General features: G+C 36.0%; 2 protein-coding genes across 2 annotated transcripts; both read right to left on the bottom strand.

Annotated features, from left to right (window-relative positions):
- Nucleotides 1–2,970: 2,970 nt before the first annotated feature.
- LOC18015383 lies at nt 2,971–3,732 on the bottom strand. Its single transcript, XM_024154886.1, has 3 exons — nt 3,659–3,732; nt 3,486–3,589; nt 2,971–3,413 (listed from the first exon to the last, which is right to left on the bottom strand). Exons 1-3 carry the CDS (start codon nt 3,730–3,732, stop codon nt 2,971–2,973), a joined length of 621 nt encoding a protein of 206 aa, XP_024010654.1.
- A 17,832-nt stretch (nt 3,733–21,564) lies between these two features.
- LOC18015382 lies at nt 21,565–24,645 on the bottom strand. Its single transcript, XM_024154885.1, has 9 exons — nt 24,512–24,645; nt 24,248–24,299; nt 23,402–23,680; nt 23,260–23,328; nt 23,048–23,167; nt 22,896–22,970; nt 22,378–22,515; nt 22,071–22,212; nt 21,565–21,874 (listed from the first exon to the last, which is right to left on the bottom strand). The coding sequence occupies exons 1-9, from the start codon at nt 24,643–24,645 to the stop codon at nt 21,714–21,716; spliced, it is 1,170 nt and encodes a 389-aa protein (XP_024010653.1). The 3' UTR covers nt 21,565–21,713.
- Between the last annotated feature and the right edge of the window lie 655 nt (nt 24,646–25,300).

Raw genomic sequence — 25,300 nt, 5'->3', positions numbered from 1 at the left:
CATGTTTTAGCTGAAACGCATCAGTTCGATGAAGACAATCAAGACAAGATAGCCTCCCATGTGTAGTCCATCCTGATAGCATACCATAAGCGGGGAAATCGCTTATTGTCCACATAAACACAGCCCGCATAGTAAAATTTTTCTTCGTTGAACAGTCATATGTGCAAACGCCAGTATACCATAACTGATTCAACGTATGTATGAGTGGCTGCAGAAATACATCGAGAGCTCACTTCGGATGATCTGGACCTGGAACCAAAATACTTAGGAAAAGAAATTCCTTTTGCATGCACAAATCTGGAGGAAGGTTATAAGGAGTTAGGATTACTGGCCATAATGAATATTGTCTACCAGACATACCAAATGGACTAAAACCATCAGTGCACAGACCAAGATAGACATTCTGTTTGAACTTAGCAAAATCTGGGTATACCATATTGAAGTGTTTCCATGCCTTTGCATCTGATGGATGAACAACTTCTCCATCTACTTGTATATGTTCCGCATGCCATCTCATTGATGCAGCTGTCCTTTCAGATTGATAAAGCCGTTTTAACCTATCAGTTATAGGGAGATACCACATACGTTGGTACGGTATTCTTTTACGCCCACCAGTTTGCGGCCTGTATCTTGGTTTTTGGCAAAATCGACATTCTTCCAGCTGATCATCATTTTTCCAAAAAATCATACAATTGTCAACACATACATCTATCATCTCAGAAGGTAGACCAAGACTAAAAATCAACTTCTGTATTTCATAGTATGTTCCCGCTACCAAGTTATCCTCCGGTAGATACTCTTTCAGAAGATCAGCTCAATCATCCATGCAAATCTCAGCCAGGTTATGATCTGTTTTAATTGACATCATCCTAGCTGCCAACGATAATTTAGACAGGCCTTCTCTATATCCTTCGTAGATTGGTTGATTAGCATTGTCTAACAAATCATAAAATCGTTTGGCTGACATTAGGTTCCTCAACAGCATTACCAGTATGCGTTTCATGAAATGCATCAGTCACCATCTCATGCATCCTATCATGATCTACACTTTGATCAGATTGATACTGATTAGGCTGATGACCATAATTCGATTCATCAAAATTAACATGACTTTGATAATAACTACTACTACCAGCATTCCCATGAGTATTACTGCCATATCCTTCTCCATGTAGATACCAAACAAAATATTGCGGCATAAACCCTCTATTTAATAAATGCGTCCACACTGTTTTGGTTAGTGTATACCTTGTATTCTTGTATTTCAAACAAGGACAAAACATCTTCCCGCTATCTTTCGTTCTCTCCATATTTGTAGCCTGATACATAAATATTTCTAACCTGTTCTTGAACTCTTCTGTCAACGCCCCATCTGAATCTTTACGCATATACATCCAACTTCTTAGCTCGTATATAGACATCTTGAAATAAACTCAAAATACTATCTCTTTTTATTGATTACACAATAAAGGAGCTGGTCTCTTGTGTCACGTCTAGCCACGTGAATGGAGTAAATTAACCTTTTAATATTATTATTTCTTTTTTTAAAGTAAATAACTACTAATTAATTCGGGTTTCCAGCAATGGACAACCCAATATATAAGGATTTACAACACTATACTAAAATTTAAGAGACCTACAATGGGTCTCCAGGATGATGATGCTCTTATGTTTGAATGATGATGTGTTGTGATTGAAAGAAGGAATGAAGATCTATTTAGAGGAAAATTTCGGGCTTTACGACGCTTTTACGATGACTTTTTACGACGATTTTACATTCAACAATAATATTACGACGATTTTACGTCGATTATGCGATAAAATCTTTCATCTACATTAGTTAGGTAAACATGTTTTAAATGTTCTTCACCTAACTTCTTTGTCGACGTAAAATCGTCGTATCGTTTACATCGAAAACCAGTCGTCGTATATTCGTCGTAATTTTACATCTAATTTACGACGATTTTGCAATTAATATCAAATCTCTGGTTATCGATGTATATTCGTCGTAATTCGTCGTAAATTGTACGTCGAAGTTACGACGATGTTTTTATACGACGGTTTTACGACGGTTTTTTAATGTGACGTAAAATCGTCGTAATATCGTTGTAAGTTTGGGACGACTTTAAAACTGTCGTAATGGACCGTTGGAAAACGATTGTTTTCTTGTAGTGAATGATGGATGGTTAAGATTAAATATAATAATGAGTGGTTGAGATTAAAACAAGCTAAAGAAATTTGGTGACAAAGCTAAGTAAAACTTTTATTAAAAATATAATTGAAGATCGTAAAGGAAAACAACACATAAAGAAAAAGTAGTGAAAGGAGAGAGAAACCACACCTCACATCTAAAGATCAATCTTCTAAAAAACCGCTCATGAAGATCTCGGCTGTAACGGATGGAAGTATCCCTATTACAATATTACTCTTCTTATGATTCTATTATGTGATTATTCTTGATGTTCAAATGATCTTAAAGCTCATGTAAATTACGCTTACATATATGATATATGTAACATCTCAATGTATTATATGAAAAGCATATTTTCTACAAAACTATGAATACAACCCGTTGTTAGGCGACCCCAAATACACATATGATCCTCGCTGATATGCCGTTGGTGGTTAATGCGTCCTCGAACCCAAATTTCAATCTTTGTTATAATCTTTTATGCCACAAAACAGGCAAAGTCCAGATTCAAACTTCAAGATAAAACCTAATTTTTAATCTTTGTGATAACTTAAATGCCAAGAAACATATCAGAAACTCGAAAATGTGCTTTAATTCGAGTCCTTGCCGATTATCAAATTCAAAATTTTAAGTTAAATCCCCATTTTTTTCAATCTTTGCAATATCTTACATGCCAAACAGGCAAAATACATATAAGCCGAATATCAGTCTCCAATAGAAGTTATTCAAGCATTACATGAATGAAAAATATATAGATATTCCAATCTAAGGAATCTGATTCATATGAGCAAAGAAGCAAGACCGCGACAGCAAACATACTGGTTTATTTCATCCACGGCAGACTTAAACAGCGCAATAAATCTTGTCTTAGTGTTTAACACTTCATGTGTTGTTTCAAAGAGAGACTTCCATGAGTGAATAATGTTAGACTCTATTGCTTCCCTCGCAAACCCATTCGCCTCAGAAACATCCTTCAAAGACCTCAACTTCTCTTCTAGCTTCTTCAGCTCTTGGTTGCAGTGTACAAAACCAGACGATCTCACTACGCCACCATTTCTGAGAATCGTAACTATGCGATCCAAAACTCTGACTACAAAAGCAAAATGCAGGCAAGACGGGTTGAAATTCTCCCATTGGATCGATTTGCCACCACCCTTGTAGATTCCATTCTTGGGTTTGATATATGTTTCAAACACATATTCAATAGCAAGAAACATTCTTCCTACCACGGGAGCATTCAAAGATTTGTTTTCTGGATGCTTGAATAGCCAACAACAGAATATTGACATAGAACGTATGTCATCAGATAATATGAACATTGCTTCAGCCACAAAGAGCGAGAGCTTAACTCCTAGTTTGACAACCTCTTCTCTCTGCTTCTCCTTGGGAATATTAGTCCTGAAAAACACAAAAAAATCAAATAGTGACTTTGTAAACTTGCGTAAGAAAGCAAACTCTTTCACCGACCCTATAGTGTAAGGACAATATCTTGACGCAGGAAGACTCCTGTTACGACGGAGGACACGCTGTGTCATGGACATTGATTCCATCTGTTTCGAGATGATCGAGATGTCTGAGGAACTCATCAGGTCGAATCTAGGTGCAATCATTAAAAATCTATATTAAAAAAAAACAGGTGGAAAATTATCAAAATTTCCCAACGCACATCTAAGAGGAGAACCCTAGATCGTAAATTTAATTCTAACCCCTTGAATTGGTATACAAATTCCCATAACAAATAGAGCACTCACGTCGTCCTTGTAGTGTAGACCTAAAAATCTCTCAAGAATTTCTTCCCAATTCTAGGTTTTTTTTTATAAAGATGATAAATAATAATTTTACAGCAGTTATATAATTTGACCAGCCGACCAAAATAAAATAATTTACCGAAAAAATAATAAAATACAGCAATTATATAACACTTCGGTTAACCTCCCAATCCTAGGTTTTTTACTTTTTTTATAAAGATTTTATTATATAAGGGAAAATTTCTTAACAAGACAGGTAAAAAAAAATTATAACTCACTAGATTGCGCCATATATCATCGTTATTTTATATCTTGACATGTGTCCATGTAATAACATTTAATTTCCATTCTTAATTATCTACTTCAAAAAAGAAAAAAAAAATTTCTAAATGAAAATTAACAAATAGAAAAAACAAAGCAATAAAAAATAAACTACTATATAATGAAAATTATGTTTTTGAAACCTTAATATTTATTTAGAGAGATTGTTATCAGATTTATGATTAATATGAATCAATTTCTAAGTTTTTTAATTGCGAATCATAGAACATAAATTGTAAATAATTTAACAGGATTTTAATTTAAAATTTAATTATACAGATAATAATTACATGGATAATCAATTTTAAAGTTTAATTTTTTTTCATGTATTACGGGGAACCTAATCTAGTTACAAATAATACTCTTACAGCAATTATATAATTTAACCAGAAAAAAAAATTAAAAATAATAAAATACAGCAATTATATAACACTTCAGTCAAATTTTTTACAGCAGTAAATGACACACTTTAATAAAAGGCAAGAGCCTTTCTCCATTTTATCCTAGCTAATTGTATCAACCCATACATCCATAAATATTATTATATAAAGTAAAATGTTTTAAAGTTGCTAACACACCGGATCGTGATACTTATTAAGACCATTTTTATTTATATTATTAAAAAAGAAGCATGTTTTGTGTCCAAACATGTTTTATTTAGTTTTTTACTATTCTGTTTTTGGATAACTGTTATTTCAGTTGTCAAACAAATTAATTTAGTATAATATTTAATAAAATAATATTTTTTTAATATATTTTTTAATATAAATTCGAAAATTTAAATTTAAATTAAAATTGTTATAGATTTCCTTAAATATAAGTTATATTATTTATAAAAATCATAAAATAAGTTATTATTATATCTTTTAAGAAAATAATAAATTAGATATTAATTTTATTTATTAAATATTCAAATTTAAATAATATTTTCAATGAAAAAGATGAAAATGATATATTACTGTATACTTTTATTAAATAAATCTAAAATTTTTATTCAAACTTAAAAAATATTTAAAATATATAAATAATATGATCAGACGGGTTAGAATTATGTTTTAATAATCGCGATTTTTTTTTGGATTAATATAAATGGGCATGCTATAATGACATTTTTATGATCGTTTCACTTTTCAGATTAATATGAACGGCATGTTAGAATAATGTTTTTTTAATCGCTGTTATATACAATACTAGAAAACATAAATCAATACAAAAAAATTATATATAAACAGAAATTTTTTTTATTACTTATTAGAAAATTATATCTAAACAAAAATAAAAACATAAATTATATTACAAAATTTGATAAATTAAAAATAGTTCCCATGCGGACGCAAGGGTAGAATCTAGTCCTACTTTATATTTCACTCTAAAATAAAGTTTGGAGTAAATTCTCTATAATCTTATTCGATATCTCACTCCAAAATAAAATAAATATGGAGTTACTCCAAAAATAGAGTTATTCTATTTTTTTAGTCATGACTTCATTTTGAAGAAAAAAATGGAGCAATGTTGAAGTAAAACACAACTCCATTTTGGAGTTACTCTAAAATGGAATAAACTATAAAGTTACATATTGTAGATGTCCTAAGTTAATCGATCAAATTTTCACATGTATAGAAAAAAAAACCAATTAGATTTTGACACATAATATCAACAATAAAAATTATAATTTAGACTCAATCCTAAAAGTAAATTCACAAAAAAATAGCTTTTAGATTAAGAAATTTAAACAAAAGATTCTAAGCTAAAAGTAAAGTAACAATTTGTTGAAAAAGTATTTATGTTTAGACTAAGAAAATTAAACACAAGCTTAAAATTCTAAATGGAATTAATGTAAATATTTATCTAGTTAGTTAAAAAAAAGCAAATTAACTAATAACAAAAAGTATTATCTATACATTCATGAAGTCAAAATTCTGATGTGTCGCTTTCACAGTGATTTTATGTATATTTTTATGCTGACATGTCTTATGCTTATTTTTTTTTGCGTTGACATGTAATTTATTCAATTATTATTGGTTATTCATTTATCTATATATTCATGAAAATGTATCGTTCTCACAGTGATTTTATATGTATTTTTATGCTAACATGTCTTATGCGTAATTTTTTGCGTTGACATATATTCAATTATTATTGGTTATCATTAAACTAATTGAACCCAATTAATCAGGCTCATAGTAATGAATTTGTTTGTTATTGTTTTTTTTCTATATCAGAAAATCGCAGACTCACGTTTGCATATATTAAGCATGTTGGACTAATTTTAATAAAGCATGTGGGCTTTATAAAATTTTGTATGTGTGAAAACGAAATGGGCTTGGGCTCACAAAGAGAAAGCCTTTTAGAAGACAAAATGTAAATGAGGAGATAGAGAATTGTCCCACATCAAGTAAAGAAGGAGAAATCTTCTTGTTTATATAGGGGAGAAAACTCTTGGGAGTCTAAAAGCTGTTGGAAGGAGAGATGGTCCCTGCGCGTGTGCGCGCTCGCTCGCTCGGCTCGGCTCGGCGCTGGCGCTGACGCGTGGCTCTTGGCTCTTGGTAGAGGGCCTCCGGCCCATTAACTATCTTTTTGGGCCAGACTCAGATAAATGTTTGGGTCAAAACAAATATTTATTTTTGGAGAAATCTGTTCAAATATTTCCGTTAAAGAATATTCGTTCCAGATTTTTCGCCCACGATCACCATTTACTCCAGTCAATTATTCTGAGCGAGTCTCACGGAATAATTGATTTCGTTTGACTTCAAAATCAAAACGGGCTCTTCTCTTGGCTATATAAGAAAGCCTTCCCTTTCCTCATTTCTCACCAAGTTTAATACACAGAAAATTTCCAACAGCCTCTCTTTCGTTTAAGTAAGTTCCGAGAGTATAGCGTAGTATTTTCTAAGTTCATAGATTCCGTTTTCGAGTGTTGCGAAACGGTCTCATGCGCGTTGTATCCTGGGACTCTAGAATCGTACAGAACCGTCACACTAACGGGCGATTCATTTGAGTTAAGGAAAGAGAGAAATCTCGCCTCAGCGTTTCTTCGGGTTTCTTAAAACGTTTTTCAATCCTCTTGTTCCTCCTTTCTTTCCGTTTCATATCGTTTCCTCTGCAACTGTTTATCTCACTTTAGTTCATATTTTAATCGCTTATTATTGCTTATTACCGTTTATATAATCAGTTCAATCGCAATTTTTTGTCTGTCCATTTTTGTGGTTCTACAAAGCAAAGAGATAAAAAGATCATCATCTCAACCTGCGTTCCATTAGATGTACTGGTTTAGGTTTCTATAGTTTCAAATTTGTCTTATCTGTACAGCCTCTCTCAACTGTGGACTCCACCTTTGTTCGATGATCAGTATGTTATGTTAGAGCCTTGTAATTAAGATTTGTTTATTAACCTTGCAATCACCATATGATTTTTTCTCGTATTTTGTATTCACTATACCACAATTCACTTCCCACTAAGTTATTCCTCCTTAAATTGCTCTAATTCAAGCACACTTAACTATGGACTTGTCTTTGAACAAATGACCAAACACATAAGTGAACTTTGGTGGCATCGATAGGTATATCAATTCTTATAAATCTTTCAACATGCATCAACATATTGCTTATTACCGTTTATATAATCAGTTCATATTTTAATCGCTTATTATTGCTTATTACCGTTTATATAATCAGTTCAATCGCAATTTTTTGTCTGTCCATTTTTGTGGTTCTACAGTCTTAACTCAAATGAATCCGCTTCTAGTTTATCACTACAATCGGATTTAGACTTTCTGCGATTTCATAAACGATCTTTATAAACGTTTTCCGGTTTTGAGCGATTACGGATTTGCGAATCATTTTATAGTGATTCCGCAAATCGTTTTCGAAACGATACAGACGGTTTTGCGAACGCTTTACAGTGATTCCGCAAAAGGGTGAAGGTTTCTGCAACGCTTTAGAGCAAGTTTGCAAAACGCTTTGACCATTTAAAAACGTTTCAGCGAACGCTTTTACAAGCGAGTTTGCTAAACAACAGTTTTGGTTTATTTTAGATAAATCATTAACTTCAACTGCTGTGTGTTAAATCGCTTACATACTGATACCTGTTCTTTACTTGTGATCAGATGGCTACCGAGTCCAACAATAACACACCAATTTTGGGGGCTGATGCTGAAAATGTGGGGGCTGGTACGACACCAACTGTGACCCAAATCAGTGATGGAACCGAGGAGATAGCAAGGAGAGTTTTGTTTAACTCTGGTCTTCCTTTGGTGCCTACCTCCATTGAAGTCAACAATGATATTCCGTCAGCAGTCACTCAAGGGCTCATGCCAGACAAGTTCGATGGGAAAGACTTCAAAAATTGGCAACAAAAGATGCTGTTTGCCCTGACCAACCTGAAGTTTGACAAGTATCTGACCGAGGACAAACCAACCATTCCGGCTGGGAACACTGATGTCCGCACACTTGCAAGCGTTGAGTCATGGATTCATGGTGATTATCTGTGCAGAGGATGGATCTTGGGCCGCCTCGTTGAGAAGCTGTATGGTGTCTACAGCAATGCCAAATCATCCAAGGCATTGTGGATGTCTTTGGAGAAGCAGTACAGAACAGAAGATGCTGGCTGCCAGAAGTTTGCAACTGAGAAGTTTCTAGACTTCAAAATGGTGGATTCCAAACCAATAATGGATCAAGTGGAGCAGCTCCAGCTAATCTGTTATGAGGTAGCAGCGGAAGGAATGTCGGTTTGTGAGATCTTCACAACAAACGCCTTCATTCATAAGCTACCTCCAAGCTGGGATTCATTCAAGGCCTACCTCAAACACAAGAAAAAGGTGTTATCTCTTGAAGATCTCATCACCAGGTTGCGAATGGAGGATAGAAACCGCAACCAACATGGTTTCTCTCAGGGTTTGGGACACAATGCGAATGTGGCCATTCACAAGGGAAAGGGAAAGGCTAAGGTTTATGAAAAACCATCACTGAAACCTTCATCCTCCACGAATTTCAAGAAGAATGGAGCATCACAAAAGAAGTTCAAAGGCAAGTGCCACAACTGCAACAAGCTTGGCCATAAGGCAGATGAGTGTCGCAGCAAGCCCAAAAATAATGGGAAGGTTCAAGCCAACTTCTTGACTGAGGGAGACCTTTGTGCTATGGTCTCAGAAGTCAACATGATTGAAGACAATCAAATAGAGTGGTTTTATGACACTGGTGCCACGACCCACATTTGCACTGATAAGGCAATGTTTAGCACTTATCAGGAGAGCAAGGGACACGAGCAGATGTTCATGGGAAACTCTGCATTTTCAAAAATTGCTGGTCGTGGGAAAGTTGTGCTCAAGATGACCTCAGGAAAAGAAGTCACTCTCCAGAATGTGAAGCATGTTCCTGACATGAGGAAGAATCTGATTTCCGGCACTCTCCTCAGCAAGGCCGGATTTTCAGCTCACCTTGAGGCGGACAAGCTGGTTTTCAAGAAGTTTGGGGTGTTTGTAGGCAGGGGTTATGTGAAAAATGGACTTGTCAAGATGTGTGTTACGACAGTCCTTTGTAACAATGATGTTGCTAATGTTGCTTCTACTTCCAATGCTGTAGCCTCTGTGGCAAATGTTTCTATCAATGAGAATAACCCAGTTGCTTATTTGCTTGAGTCTTTTAATATTTGACATGAAAGATTAGGACATGTGAATAATAAATCTATACAGAGATTAATGAACTTGAACCTAATTCCGAAAAGCAAACCAAGCAAAGAGAAATGTGAAGTTTGTGTACAAGCTAAACTCACTAAAACTCCATCACCCAAAGTTGAAAGAACAAATGAACCTCTAGGTTTAATACACACAGATTTGTGCGATTTAAAATTCGTACAAAGTAGAGGTGGTAAAAAATATTTTGTGACATTTATAGATGATCACACAAAATATTGCTATGTATACTTGTTACACAGCAAAGATGAAACTTTGGAAAAGTTTAAAGAATATAAACGTGAAGTTGAGAACCAACTAAATAAAACTATCAAAATAGTTAGAAGTGATAGAGGAGGTGAATATGATGGACCGTTTAATGCCTTTTGTCAAGAACGAGGGATTATCCATCAAACAACTGCTCCTTATTCACCAGAATCTAATGGAGTTGCCGAACGCAAGAACCGAACTCTTAAAGAGATGATGAATGCAATGTTGCAGGAATCTGGGTTACCCCAGAACATGTGGGGGGAAGCATTGCTTACCACAAATTATATCTTGAACAAAATACCACACAAAGTCACAGGAAAAACTCCCTATGAACTTTGGAAAGGTCATGCACCATCATATAAATACTTGAAAGTGTGGGGGTGCCTAGCAAAAGTCGCAGCACCACCTCCGAAAAAGGTCACAATCGGACCAAAAACTGTGGATTGTATTTTCATTGGATATGCACACAACAGTAGTGCGTATCGGTTTCTGGTTCATAAATCAGAAATCCCAGATATTCAAATACAATAATGGAATCAAGAAATGCATCTTTTTTCGAAAATGTTTTCCCATGCAAGGATAAACAACCTCATAAAAGAACTTTGGAACAAAGAGAATCAAGCTCTTCTACAAATGAGGCAAGCACTCCTGGAACTTCAGAAAACATTGAAGATGAACCTAGACGAAGCAAACGAGCTCGTAAGGCAAAATCCTTTGGGGATGATTTCTTGATGGTTCTTCTTTTAGAAAACGAACCTAGGACATATGCTGAAGCTATGTCTATACCAGACGCTCCTTTTTGGAAGGAAGCTGTTAATAATGAGATGGAATCTATTAAACAAACCCACACATACTACATCACTGATTTACCTGAAGGGTTTAAAGCATTGGGGTGTAGATGGATTTTCAAAACAAAGTTGAAAACTGATGGGTCAATTGATAAGTACAAGGCCAGGCTTGTGGTGCAAGGATTCCGACAAAAAGAAGGATTGGATTTCTTTGACACCTATTCTCCAGTAACGAGAATAACTTCGATAAGATTGCTGATTGGAATAGCAGCATTAAGAGACCTAGAGATCCATCAAATGGATGTAAAAACTGCCTTTCTAAATGGTGATTTAGAAGAGGAGATTTACATGAAACAACCTGAGGGGTTTGTTATACCTGGACAAGAACATAAAGTTTGTAGACTTGTGAAAAGTTTGTAAGGACTTAAACAAGCTCCAAAACAATGGCATGAAAAATTTGACAGTGTAATGATGTCAAATGGGTTCAGCATAAATGAATGTGATAAGTGCCTGTATTTCAAAAATACCTCACAAGGGTATATTTTGTTATGCTTGTATGTTGATGATATGCTCATTCTTGGGAGCAACAAAGCCATCATCAATCAAACTAAGAACCTGCTAAAGAGCAAGTTTGATATGAAAGATATGGGATTAGCAGATGTAATTCTGGGGATTAAAATCATTAGAACCACTGAAGGATACACTCTGACTCAATCTCATTATGCTGACAAGGTACTTGAGAGGTTCAAAGCTTACTCATATGGTACAGCAAAAACTCCTCTGGACCCTCATCTCCACTTCACTAAAACAAGAAGGATGATTCAGTGTCACAACTGGAGTATGCTAGAGTGATTGGAAGTCTGATGTACTTAACAAATTGTACTAGACCTGACTTAGCACACGCAGTCAATGTACTGAGTCGTTATACAAGTCATCCAGGACATACACATTGGAAAGGTATAACAAGAGTATTAAATTATCTTCGCTATACAAAAGATTATGGTCTCCACTATTGTAAGGAACCAGGAGTTTTAGAAGGATACAGTGATGCCAACTGGATTTCCGATTCTAAGAACTCAAAATCCACTAGTGGATATATCTTTATGCTAGGAGGTGCGGCCGTGTCCTGGAGATCTGGCAAACAAACCCTATTAGCTAGATCCACGATGGAATCTGAGTTTATAGCGCTTGATAAAGCCGGAGAAGAAGCCGAATGGCTTCGAAATTGGATGGAAGATATTCCAATGTATGAGAAACCAGTGCCAGCGATACGTGTACACTGTGATAACCAAGCGGCTATCGCTCGGGCACTGAATAATCTCTATAATGGAAAATCTCGTCACATCAGAAGACGACATAAAACCATTAGACATTTGATCTCAACTGGTGTTATCACCATTGATTATGTAAAGTCAGCTGACAATCTATCAGATCCATTTACAAAAGGATTGAATCGAGATCAAGTTTTAAAATCATCAAGAGGAATGGGTTTAAAGCCTGTAAATTAAGAAGATGTTTGGTGGAAACCCTACTTATGTGCTTGGAGATCCCAAAATCTAAGTTCAAGGAGACAACTAAATAGAACTGAAACTGCTAAGAGCACTGTGAGACTTGTATCTCTACCCAGTTCCTAAGATGCCAAAACAGTGCCACCTGTATGTGATAAGGTTAAGCAATGGCTTTTAATGATTCTATAGCTTGTAAGATATGTGGAGTATGACAGGATACTTCTTAAAATACATGCTAAAGGCAGATCACCTAGTGAGTGTGAAATGAGGCCCGTTTCTAGGAGAATGAATGTGAGGCTATATTCTCTAAGTTCACTCATGAAAAACCCAGGCAAGTTCACGGCCAAAATAAACACAATAGAGAACTTAGTTCCACGAGAAATGAAGCTGGGTTATACCTGTTGTCTCGGTTTACATAAAAATCTGGGTGGTTCAAGACATCATGTTCACCTCCTGGCCAAGTAAACCCGACAGATATTAACAATGAGTGGTTCAAAGCTGAAAAAAGCTACTTACTCAAACACAGTTAATTTCGTCTATACTCTCGATAAGTCAGTCTGTCTAGTTTTAGGATATGTGTAGTCAGTAGTCTATCGAGTCTGCATTGTCGAGTCTGCATATGTTTAGAGGCATTTCTATTCATGTGGGAGATTGTTGGACTAATTTTAATAAAGCATGTGGGCTTTATAAAATTTTGTATGTGTGAAAACGAAATGGGCTTGGGCTCATAAAGAGAAAGCCTTTTAGAAGGCAACATGTAAATGAGGAGATGGGGAATTGTCCCACATCGGGTAAAGAAGGAGAAATCTTCTTGTTTATATAGGGGAGAAGACTCTTGGGAGTCTAAAAGCTGTTGGAAGGAGAGATGGTCCCCGCGCGCGCGCGCTCTCTCGCTCGGCTCGGCGCTGGCGCTGGCGCGTGGCGCTGGCGCGCGGCGCGGGGCGCGCGGCGCATGGCGCGTGGCGCGCGGTGCGTGGCGCGTGGCGCGTGGCGCGTGGCGCGTGGCTCTTGGTTCTTGGCTCTTGGCTCTTGGTAGAGGGCCTCCGGCCCATTAACTATCTTTTTAGGCCAGACTCAGATAAATGTTTGGGTCAAAACAAACATTTATTTTTGGAGAAATCTGTTCAAATATTTCCGTTAAAGAATATTCGTTCCAGATTTTTCGCCCACGATCACCATTTACTCCAGTCAATTATTCTGAGCAAGTCTCACGGAATAATTGATTTCGTTTGACTTCAAAATCAAAACGGGCTCTTCTCTTGGCTATATAAGAAAGCCTTTCCTTTCCTCATTTCTCACCAAGTTTAATACACAGAAAATTTCCAACAGCCTCTCTTTCGTTTAAGTAAGTTCCGAGAGTATAGCGTAGTATTTTCTAAGTTCATAGATTCCGTTTTCGAGTGTTGCGAAACGGTCTCATGCGCGTTGTATCCTGGGACTCAAGAATCGTACAGAACCGTCACACTAACGGGCGATTCATTTGAGTTAAGGAAAGAGAGAAATCTCGCCTCAGCGTTTCTTCGGGTTTCTTAAAACGTTTTTCAATCCTCTTGTTCCTCCTTTCTTTCCGTTTCATATCGTTTCCTCTGCAACTGTTTATCTCACTTTAGTTCATATTTTAATCGCTTATTATTGCTTATTACCGTTTATATAATCAGTTCAATCGCAATTTTTTGTCTGTCCATTTTTGTGGTTCTACAAAGCAAAGAGATAAAAAGATCATCATCTCAACCTGCGTTCCATTAGATGTACTGGTTTAGGTTTCTATAGTTTCAAATTTGTCTTATCTGTACAGCCTCTCTCAGCTGTGGACTCCACCTTTGTTCGATGATCAGTATGTTATTTTAGAGCCTTGTAATTAAGATTTGTTTATTAACCTTGCAATCACCATATGATTTTTTCTCGTATTTTGTATTCACTATACCACAATTCACTTCCCACTAAGTTATTCCTCCTTAAATTGCTCTAATTCAAGCACACTTAAATATGGATTTGTCTTTGAACAAATGACCAAAAACATAAGTGAACTTTGGTGGCATCGATAGGTATATCAATTCTTATAAATCTTTCAACATGCATCAACATATATTAAAAATCGGAATGTTACAATCACTTTCGTTCACAAAATACAACATCTGTGCTGTGCATTAAAATTGTCGCCCGATGGTGTGAGCCCACACGACTCCACACTCATATCTTTGTGCTCCACATCCTCCCTTGGCTCTGATACCACTATTAACATCCTGACCATCACCATTTTTGTGCTCCACACCCTCCCTTGGGTCGTGCCCCCATTCCCTTTTAAGGGCCGATGCATTATTTTGGGAGGATCATAAAACATTTTATTAATCCGGAAATTACCATCTTTCACATTATTTTATCCTCACTTGCAGAGTATTATAAAGCATTTTCTGTTAGGTCATCCATCTTTAATTTTTCCAGCTCAAGCATGTTTAACAGTAGAATTCTCTTTGAAGTTTGAATAAGTGATCGAAAAAACAAGTTCATTTTGCTGACATATATACCGAATCAGTTTTTATAAACCTTTTGACATGTATCACCATATACCACCAGAAATTAGGATATTACAGTTTCAAATGATCACATTTAACAACGGAAGCTCTTTTTTAGCTATTTATATTTTTTTTATAATTAAGATCAAAATAATACTTTAAAAAAATCAAAACAGGAAATCAACGTTAAAAATGCTAACTAAAACTGATATATAGTTAAGTAAACAAAAAATTATAAATAGAAAAGACCACTATATATGTTATTCATTTCCCCATACTAAATGTCTGATCACAAAACCACTAAAAATTATTTGTCATTGATGATAGATTGAACTTAGTGATATATAAAAAGAAAAAGAAAAACAATAGAAAACATAATAATCTCTATTATATTAATCCATTGAACTTAGTGAGTTTGTAACATTTTGAATTAATATAACATCACGATTTATTTTTACGGGAAGAAGATTAGCTGTCTCTAACATGGATTTTTTTTTATATGTGGTATATTATACTTTTTCAATCCTTCAACTTTTATGATCATTTTCATGCCCGATTGATGATTAGACAAAAAAAAGGTTTTCAAAAGCATCTTCTACCACATAAATAAGATTTTCTATGATTTTTGGGCTTTTCTTATGCTGTAGCGATTGAATGACACTCAAAATCTAAGATATAAAATATATAGAGCCAGCGAGATCAGTGGCTGATACATCAAGACACATATTCTTGAAAAATCTTTATCCTCATATTCAACAAGAGTCTTGCATTATGTTGTTGAATAAAATTAGGCTTCCCTCGAATTTCACTTGGCCATTTTTTCATGAATTATTGGAAGAATCTTTGTTTTTTTAGACAATGATTTGGAGAAATTTTGAACTTGTATTTAGCTCATGGATACTGTAACGCTCCATAAATTCTGAGAGAATTAACCAGACATTACTAAATAAAATAATTAATAAAAGACTAATTAAAAATTGTTAATTTAAATACAAGCCTGATTATTTATAATACCATTGCCTTACAAAATGATAACCCTTATGTAGCGGTGGGCCTTCAGATCTTCGGATCGGGTTCAGGTCGGGTATATCGAGAGTTGGGTATTTTGGGTTTAGAGATTTAGGTACTAATCGAGTATTTTACAAATTCAGATCGGGTTCGGTTCGGTTCGAGTATTTTATTTCAGATATGAAGTTTTTCGAATATAGTTTGAATCCAAATCCAAAATATCCAAAATTTTTTACAATATCTGAAATACCCGAAAAACCTGAAAATTCGAGGAAAAAAAAAACAAACAAGAAATATTCACTTCTAGTTTCATTGAGTTAAGGATTCGAGATTTTTAATTTGGGGTTTTCAAGAGATTTATGTCGACAACAGATAAAAAATTAGAAGAACAACATGGGTATTCCTATAAAAAAAGTAAAAAAGCACTATGCAAAATCACCTATGCGCGCTGTCGGCGTCGCTGGTGCTGGGCTCGGACTCGAAACACTGAAGATAGATGATGTTGTCTTGAAGCAGAAATGAGCCGAGCAACCAAAGGCTTGGCCGTGGCTCCAATCACCGGGACCACAGCCACGAAGACCTCCACCTAAGCAATGAAGACCTCCACCCACAGCCAATCTTCTTCCAGCCCGAGAAAGTCTGTTTCAAGCCCATGTTATTCTTGTTAATTTTTCTCTAGACCCTAGACACCTCAGAAGAAGTGAAAACTATAAATACATGGTTTTAGATTTTTTTTATGACTGTCTTTTGATCATTCTTTTCGTTTCATAGCAGAGAAAACCTTTAGCCACTTTTGCTTTTATTGATTAGTAGAGAAAATTTAACCTGATTTATCAATAGAAGCCTTTCTTCACCTTTTTTCTTTACTGCTTTCTTTTATCTATTGATGATGTTTAGCTCAGATATGTCTTATAGTTTCCTTGTTGGGTTTAGGGGTTTCAAAAATACTCATGGTCAATTATCAATTAGGTTTTTAGATCAGGATCTCAATTATGGTTCTTCGTTCTATTCTTGTTGTTAATGCATATTTGCTTGATTGATCTCCTTGCGACTGAACCTAGGTAAATCCAAGCACTACCACGCTGAATCAGAGTGCCTGAACTAGAGTAAGCGAGCAATTTCTCTATAAGATACGAAAGTGTACTTATAGAGTATTGTGAATGTTGATGAACATGTTTTTATTACATGATCTTCTGCATTGCAAACATCAGAAGAGGACTTGTTAAGTGTTTAAAGATTAGGTAGTTAGCTCTGCGAAAGTAGGTTAACTACAATTCTGTGTTTTGAGTTCTAGAACTATAGCCAACTAAGTCGCTAAAAAATCTTATCTAACTGCTTGTTTGTGTGGTTGGATTATGATCCCTAGAAAGTTCCCAACAACCCACTGTTTTTAATCTTTCTACTCCACTTTGCTCACTTGCTTATTTACTTCCCTGCTTACTTTACTTTTTTTAGTTTATTTTGAATTCGTTGTTACAAAAACCATGACAACAACCCCCTTTAAACCGATTAGGTCTAGACACAAATTAGAGATTGATAGGAATTGGACAGCACTCAAATATCTGTGGATTCGATCCCTAAATACTACTACATTCTTTTAGGGTAAAACTTGTTAATCAATACTCGACACACAATTCAACACGATCATGCTTCGGAGATCCCCCTGTCAAAAACAGAGGGGTTCAGAAGAAAAACAGCTAGAATTTGTTGTTCAGTCCATGGGTTAGGAGAAGTCCAAGGGACATCCTGGATATGAAAGCATCCTGCAATATCCAAAGAAGAGAGGATGAAAAGAAAACAAACCAAAGCACCTCACAAGAAAAAATCTAGGGAGAAGATTTAAACCTTCTAAAGGAGCATAAGGTTAAATCTTAAATTATTCATCTTTGGGAAGGTCGAAGATGACCTCACAATTCTCATAGAGCTTAAAAGACAAAAACCCACCACAAACGGTGTTGGGTTTGATGAAACCTTGGCGGAAGATATCCTCAATACTAAAACGATAATCAATAGTGATGAAGCTCAATACACGGTAAAAAAAATCAGCATGAACTGAGAAAGGCAAAGACCAGTTTCATAGAGATATTAGTCTAGAAGCTTCATTAGAGGAAAGCAAAGGCCACTCTCACGAACGAATGACTCATACACACAGCATAATCCATCGCAAACCTTCTCATGATTCTCACTGGGAGAGGAATGACGATCGTAACACTTCTTAGGACATTGTAGTTGTTGGACCAGTTTTTAATATAGCCCAATGGCTCATTAAATATTGTTGAGTGTGAAAAGAAATGAAGCCCAATGGCTCATATGTGAGGACATATCAAAAGTCTCACATTGCTAGTTTGAGAAAAGTTGGAGTGATATAAATATAGACATAACTATATCTTGTATCAAAAATGTGAAGAAGAACCAAAAGATCCCACGCGCGCGCCGCCGCCGAGCCAGGCTCGGGCTTGGATCTTGGATCTTCGATTTTGGGTCTTGGGTCTTGAAAGATGTTATTTTTGTGCCAAGTTTTGAATAAGATTTTTGGTCAATGGCTAAAATATCGCCAAGAATCTCGCCCAATTACCATGTTAATTAATTGTGGCTTCCTCTCCAAGCTCTCCTCTCAGAGGCTATATATACGAGCCACACCACACTCATTTCTCTTATCCTTTTCTCACATCTCTCTCACACATCCTACAATCTTTCTTTTACTTTAGTTTTCTTTACAAAGTAAGTCCGAGAGTATATAGTAGAACGATCAGTTCGATCATTTTATAATCGAATACTGCGATTATAGAATAACAAGTGGTTGTATCCTGAGATTCATTATCTTTACCAACTGCCATACTGTGAGAGATATTTTGAATTAAGAAAAGACATTATTTTGCCTCTATTTCTCGGTTTTTTCTTTCCTTAATCCGATAATTTAAAACCGCTTTCATTTCATAAAAAATTGATTTATTATATTGCAATATTTGTCTCCATTTATTTTATTTCTACAGTAATTGCGGTAAAGAAAGGACGAAGACTCTTGGGTACAGCAAGTCTGCGACCAGAAGTCATTACTGGAAGGAGCCATTGCAAAAAAAATAAATCAAACACCAGCATATATTAGAGGTCAATCACTAATACTAAAATAAATCAAACACCAGCATATATTAGAGGTCAATTAAACTTTATTTACCAACATGCATTTACGTTTATACATCGCTCACCACTAAATCATGACAGAATTAACATCTTAAAAGTTGCTCTTAAAACCAGATAACAAAATCTAAACAAAACTAACATATTAACATATAACAAACAAATTGTGGGATAAATAAATTATAGACTATTACAATTAACAAGACATTACTAAATTGAATAAATATATAAATAAATGATTAAATAAAAGGCTAAAAATTTTATTTTTAAATATGATGAAATATGAAGCCATCGCCTTCCAAAATGAAATCATTGATGACTCGCTCAAAACTCGCTCTAAAACAATATATACTCCTAAAGACTACATTGAAAACATGTTTCCGGGTGGTTGATGCTGCTTTGTGGTGGCTTATATCGAAAAAGGTGTATTTATAGTTTATAGGTCTTGGAAGGTCATCTAAAATTGAGGAAAATTGAAAAGGGCAAAGTATTCGATTATTCGTCAAATGAACTGAAATAGGGTTGAAAATGGTCCAAGCACTGATCCTGCGACCATTCCTCCCCGGCAGAGGTGGATCTGGGCACAATTAAATGAAATATTTTTTTGGCCTTCAATTTTTTTTTTAGGTTAAACATGAATATTTTGGTCTCTAAATTCCAAAAAAAATTATTAATATTTTTTAAAAATTGTTTATGATCCCCAAATTTTCGGATCCCGTCCTGGTCATAGGCCTTGTGATCGCGGGATGAGGTCTTCTGCCCTGGTCATAGGCCTTGTGATCGCGGGATAAGTCATGTGTTGTCATGTTTTCGTTCCACAATTGCTTTATCTGTCAGACTACTTGACACGCTTTCAGTAAATTTGTCATAATGTGTGATCTCACCATCGAATTGTTAACACCACCTCCATATCATATATATGAAAGCTAATTCAAACCTCTATCTTATCTTGCTGTGATCCTGAGCAACACCAAGAAAGAGGAGCTTGAAAATGAGCTAGCAGCTGAGCTTGTACCAGTGGATGAGCATGAAGACGAGGAGATATTGCTTGTTCCTTACAAACTCATGACCAAAAATAAAGCCAAAAAACTCAAAGAAACCTTTGGTGGTTTACCTATCAAAATCCATAATCATAGAGATTTCTTAGGCCAGGTTGGAGAAGATGAATTACAAACCTTTCTGGTTTAGATTCAGGCCCAAAAAGTTCAACAAATGACTAAGTGTACCAGTTATATTTTTTTTCTTGCATTTGGTTTTGTCCCGATAGGTTTTCCAAAGAAAAGTATTTAAGGAGTCAATAGTGATCACTTTACTCAAGCCCAAGTTTGTTGATGAATTTTTCAAGCCCAGCCAACACAAATTCAGCCAAAAAAGTTCAAGAGGCTAGGAGAAGGTGACTTAAAGAGTTATTCAACCTTTGCATTTATTTTCTTGTAATTTTTGAGTTTGACTAGTTTTACTCATCTTTTCTCTTTAAATAACCTTGTAATTTATTTGTAGAATTTTTTTTTGGATTGGATCATCAAACTTTATCAAATAAACTCTTTTTCTTTAAGCAAAACTGGTCGAAAATTCTCATTTGAGAGTAATTCGCTGTCTTGTGCAGCATGCAGCATCTTTATCATTTTTCATCTACCTCTTATGATCGATTCGCTGCTGAGCAACATCTTTATCGATTCATCTTTTCAAAATAAAAGTTTATTCCGCAACTTTTGTCTCCAATCTATATCTCTTATAAGATTCTTTGTGCCGATCCTTGATTGAGGATCACATCATATCTCCAAAATTCAACTTGATGGGATGGTGGTAAGGATTTCACAGGATCATAAACTTTGACGTTGCACAAATGGCCTAAATCTTGTTTTGCTCCAATTTGTGCTATTTTTGCGTAAATGATGTGAAACGACTTTGATACTTAAAAATACTTGAAAATTAGGGAAACAGCTAATTCCTGCTTTAACTCTTCTAAGTGGTATGAATTAGATCTTGAACAATTTGGATGTTCAAATTCGTACTCAAACCATTCTTGTAATATACTTGGTAGAGCGCCAGGCTGTTAATTTTGTGGTTGTGGGTTGATGCTGCTAAGGCTGTCGGGTTCTCTCTCAGCTTCAGGTAAGAAAATTTATAAACCCTAATTATCTAATAAGTGTATAACAGTGCGATATATCACTTAGGGTGTCGAGTCACATGGAATATAATCCTTGTGTTTTTGCAAAAAGTTTGTATAAAGAATTAGTAAGAAAGTCTACAACAAAAAAAAAGGATTTTTAAGGGGTTTGGTGTCTTGAATTGTAAAAAATGTAAAAATGGGTTGAAAACAAATATTGGTTAGAAAAAATGTGTCAATTCATGTGTAAAAATAAAATTCTTATAAATGTGTACTATTTGAAGGAATGAAGAGTAATGTGTAAATGTGTAATTTTTTAGGAATGAAGAGGAAGCCTAACCTTCAAGGTGATTTATTTTATTGTTGTAGAATATACATTTTTCTTGGCTGTAGAGTATATTCACTAATTTGGGCGATCAACACACATTTACAATGAGAGACTACTATAGTCTAACGAATATCCAAATATTGGATGGCGAGTTTGGCTGCAACTGAGGAAATGTTCTCCTTGATGAGTGCCATTGATAGTTCTAACCTCTCTATTGTGTCTTTCATATCCATTGCCTTTAATTTTTCTTGTTGTAACCTTGATAGTTCCGACTGAGTCGATCCTGCAAACAAGAAAACCCAAAAGATACAGAGATTCGTTGCCATTATCAATGCTAAAGCCTGTATTCAGCACACTTCTAGAGGAATCAAACTGCTTTGGGAAACTCTAACTTTCTTATGATGTGAACTTTGATAGCTTCCAAATGAAAACAGTTCCGGAAACTTGAGAAGACAAAGAGAGAAAAGATGTGAAATTACCGGAAACGGGTTGAAAAGCAGCGAATGATACACGTTCTTGAAGGGGAGGATAGAATGATTCGTCAAATTCTACTGGTGTTTCATCTTCAGCCCAGTTTAGGGAGTTATAGAGACGGGTTTGCAACGGAGAGTCTTCTGGAGTCTGTTGCATAAGGAGATAATCCAACACTACAACTTCTGAGAACATTACAGTAAAAGATCTTTACACTACATAGCGAAATTTTAGACAACTTTCCACTTTCTATTTTCATAGTACAGGACAGTTGTTTCCAAGTGAAGCTTAGAGAGCTTTAAAGTAGGTTTGCACCTTAAGTTTGATCTCCAAGCTGTTGAGACTCTTAATAGATTCCTTTAGCTGGGAGATTTTTGAGGTTATTTCATTGCTGCTCTCATTATTCAGACGATCTTGTATTGGTCTGACTTCTCCTGACAAATAAGGATCTGCCTGAGACAATAGTCACATAGTCAAACAAAACATCTTCTGATAAAAATTTATTCCATATGAAGAAAACAACTTAAAACAATTTCTATAAGCAAAAGACTTGATCTTCGATAAGAACCTAACCAATCACAACAACCAAATGCCCTAAGAAAGGAAAGAAAATCCAATTGTTTCATAACATAAGGAAGCATATAAATTGATTCATTCTTCGCACCAACACGTCCCATTAGCTCGAATAACATTTTCTGTTTTTGCTAAGGCTGTACTGAAACAGAGTATAGCTCGCCGTCTAGTTCTAGGCTAAATGATAAACTATCACATTTTTAGTCGTTACCTAAAGTTATCGTTTAACCAAAGATTACTTCACAATTTTGCATTCTTACCCCTAAAAACCTAGAAATCTTTACGCGGCCAGCGCCTCTTATGGAGACGAGTGCACCGATGTCTAATCTCTCAACCTGCAAATGTGTGGGGTTTTAGTTTGACTCATCACAACACATTACATATTAAAAATCTCTGTTGAGCAAAAGCTTACGTTTTCAATGATAACCAAGCAACCATATCTAGCAGCAAAGGATGCTTCTGTTGCTGTCTCGCTAATCGAAATAGGATCAAGAATGAAATGAACAAACATATTCTTCTTTCTTTTCATCGACTGCACAAAACAGAGCAACAAGAACAAAAGAACCCCATAAAATTTGAATTCATATTAAGAAAATTGGAACTTTCATAGATCGTTGTATATACCTCTTCAAGTAAAGCCAAGTACCTTGCTTCATACAAATGCAGCGTTTTACTCTCCGTTGGGACAAGAACCTGTGACATATGTTAAAGCAAGAACTAAAGTAGGAAATTTTTTTTAAGGTATTAGGTTTTATGGTGTGCAAACCTCGCTCATGCTGAAAGGAAGAAGCGGAAGATCGAGTGATTTGGCGACGATTTTGGAACGGCGTCGTTTCAATGCGCGAGCATTGTTAATTCCAGAGATTGAAGTCCCCGGCATTCGAACCCGGCCGCGATTTTCTGCTGGTAAGATAGAAGAAGAGAAGATTGAGGAGATTAAGGTGGAAGTCATCGGAAAAACGTAAAATCGCAGTATCGAGACTTCCGTTTCTCCGCCAAGCTCAGCCGTAAGATACCATGGTGAAGAAGATGATGATGGTGGGACCTACTAAAAAAAATCCGGTTTAATTGTGTTGGAAATTTACCTATAAGATCATGTTACCGGTTTAGTTTAAGCTGGTAATTAATAAAAATGATTGTTTTTTCGCAAAAACAATATCCTATTTATTTAAGTTTATAAATTTGAAAAATACCCTATTTTTTGGTAAATTTTGTTTTTGTGTTAAGGCATTTTTGGTCTTAATTAAATAATTGTTGGAATAAATTCAATTTTTTCTACGTAGATGAATCATGTTAGTACGTAGCGTCTATGGTTTTTTTGTAGGTATAATCCTCTAGGCCAAACTAGGACTGGTATTGGACCTCTGGTCAAATATAGCCTAAGTATATAGCATCGAACCTCGAATATAATCTAGTTAGATTCGAGAGATTTGCACGATAGACCACCTGTTCTCGAATTCCTCATATCTTACAATGCAGGCTACGCTGTCAGAAACAAGGAAGTCAGAAACTAAGTGGTCAGAGGAGGAGAAGTCACATTCTCTATGTCCTAAACCTAAACTCGGTGATCCAGAAGAGTCGGGATATAAAGAAAAGTAGTCCGCACAGATACCCGGAGAGCAAAGTCTTCCATCCCCGGCAGCCTGGTCCCAATATCGAGAGATCTGGACCAAGTATGAGTAATTTATTTGAGCGAAAATACTATTCAAATTTCCCTCCAATCGCCAATAGGAATATGCCTTAATCTGATTTGATTGCCTATACTTTTACAAGCCTACGAAAATAGCATTTAATACGTTTTTCTTGTGTGTGTCAGGTAAAAGTGACTTTTCGCAAGAACCAGGGAGAAAAGCAGAAGTTCAGCAAATAGCCATACCGCGTCTGAGCCGCCAACCCAACTCGTACACTGAGAACGAAAGATACACGCCAAGAGACAGTCTCGTTGCAAACGGACTTGCCGGACGGCACCCCCTTTGGAAACTGACTGATGGCCAGGCCATGTGTATCCATGTTACGAACCCACGGCTCCAGGTCATTTCGCCCACGGTAGGTGACTCAGGCATCGCATCCTTCGTGACCCACAGTCCCAGGTCATTTCACCCACGGTGTTTGACTCGGGCAACACATCCTATATTTGGACTCACTGCCCCAGATCATGCTGTCCACGGCGGATGACTCAGGCATCGAGTCCTTCATCGAAAAGGCGTCATGCACCTCAGGGGGGAAAGCGTTTGTTCCCAGCAAGGATAGCTTCCACATCATGATTTTTTTGTAGGCGCGGCCCTCCGAGCCAAATAAGGACCGGTATTGGGCATAACCAAATAGCACAGGGCGACGAATGCAGTTTGATTTAGGAGATCCGGCATGATGGGCCACTTTTTCCCGGACTCTTTACTTGTGTCTGACAGCACAGGTTATGCTGTCAGAAACAAGAAAGTTAGAAACTGAGTGGTCAGGAGGAAGAGAAGTCACATTCTCCATGTCCTAGATCTAAACTCGGTGATCCGAAAAGCTCTGGATATAAGGAAGAATGGCTCGCACAGGTACCCGGAGAGCAAATTCTTCTATCCTCGGCAGCCTGGTCCCAGTATCGAGGGATCCGGCCCATGTATGAATAACTCATTTGAGCGGGAATACTTTTAAAATTTCCCCCCAATCAACAATA

This window comes from Eutrema salsugineum, unplaced genomic scaffold (genome assembly GCF_000478725.1).
Source record: "Eutrema salsugineum unplaced genomic scaffold, Eutsalg1_0 scaffold_23, whole genome shotgun sequence".
Taxonomy (NCBI): Eukaryota; Viridiplantae; Streptophyta; class Magnoliopsida; order Brassicales; family Brassicaceae; genus Eutrema; species Eutrema salsugineum.
This window is presented reverse-complemented; position numbering and strand designations above follow the sequence as displayed.

Excerpts from the sequence above, each read along its gene's own strand:
- LOC18015382 (XM_024154885.1), bottom strand. The coding sequence starts at position 24,645 with ATGGATACACATGGCCTGGCCATCAGTCAGTTTCCAAAGGGGGTGCCG. Across the intron at positions 23,681-24,247 it reads TGGAAGACTTTGCTCTCCGG|GTCCCACCATCATCATCTTC; the intron begins GTATCTGTGCGG and ends TTTTTTTAGTAG. Across the intron at positions 21,875-22,070 it reads TGCTTTTCAACCCGTTTCCG|GATCGACTCAGTCGGAACTA; the intron begins GTAATTTCACAT and ends TCTTGTTTGCAG.
- LOC18015383 (XM_024154886.1), bottom strand. The coding sequence starts at position 3,732 with ATGTCCATGACACAGCGTGTCCTCCGTCGTAACAGGAGTCTTCCTGCG. Across the intron at positions 3,590-3,658 it reads TATTGTCCTTACACTATAGG|GACTAATATTCCCAAGGAGA; the intron begins GTCGGTGAAAGA and ends TGTGTTTTTCAG. Across the intron at positions 3,414-3,485 it reads CATATTATCTGATGACATAC|GAAGAATGTTTCTTGCTATT; the intron begins GTTCTATGTCAA and ends CTCCCGTGGTAG.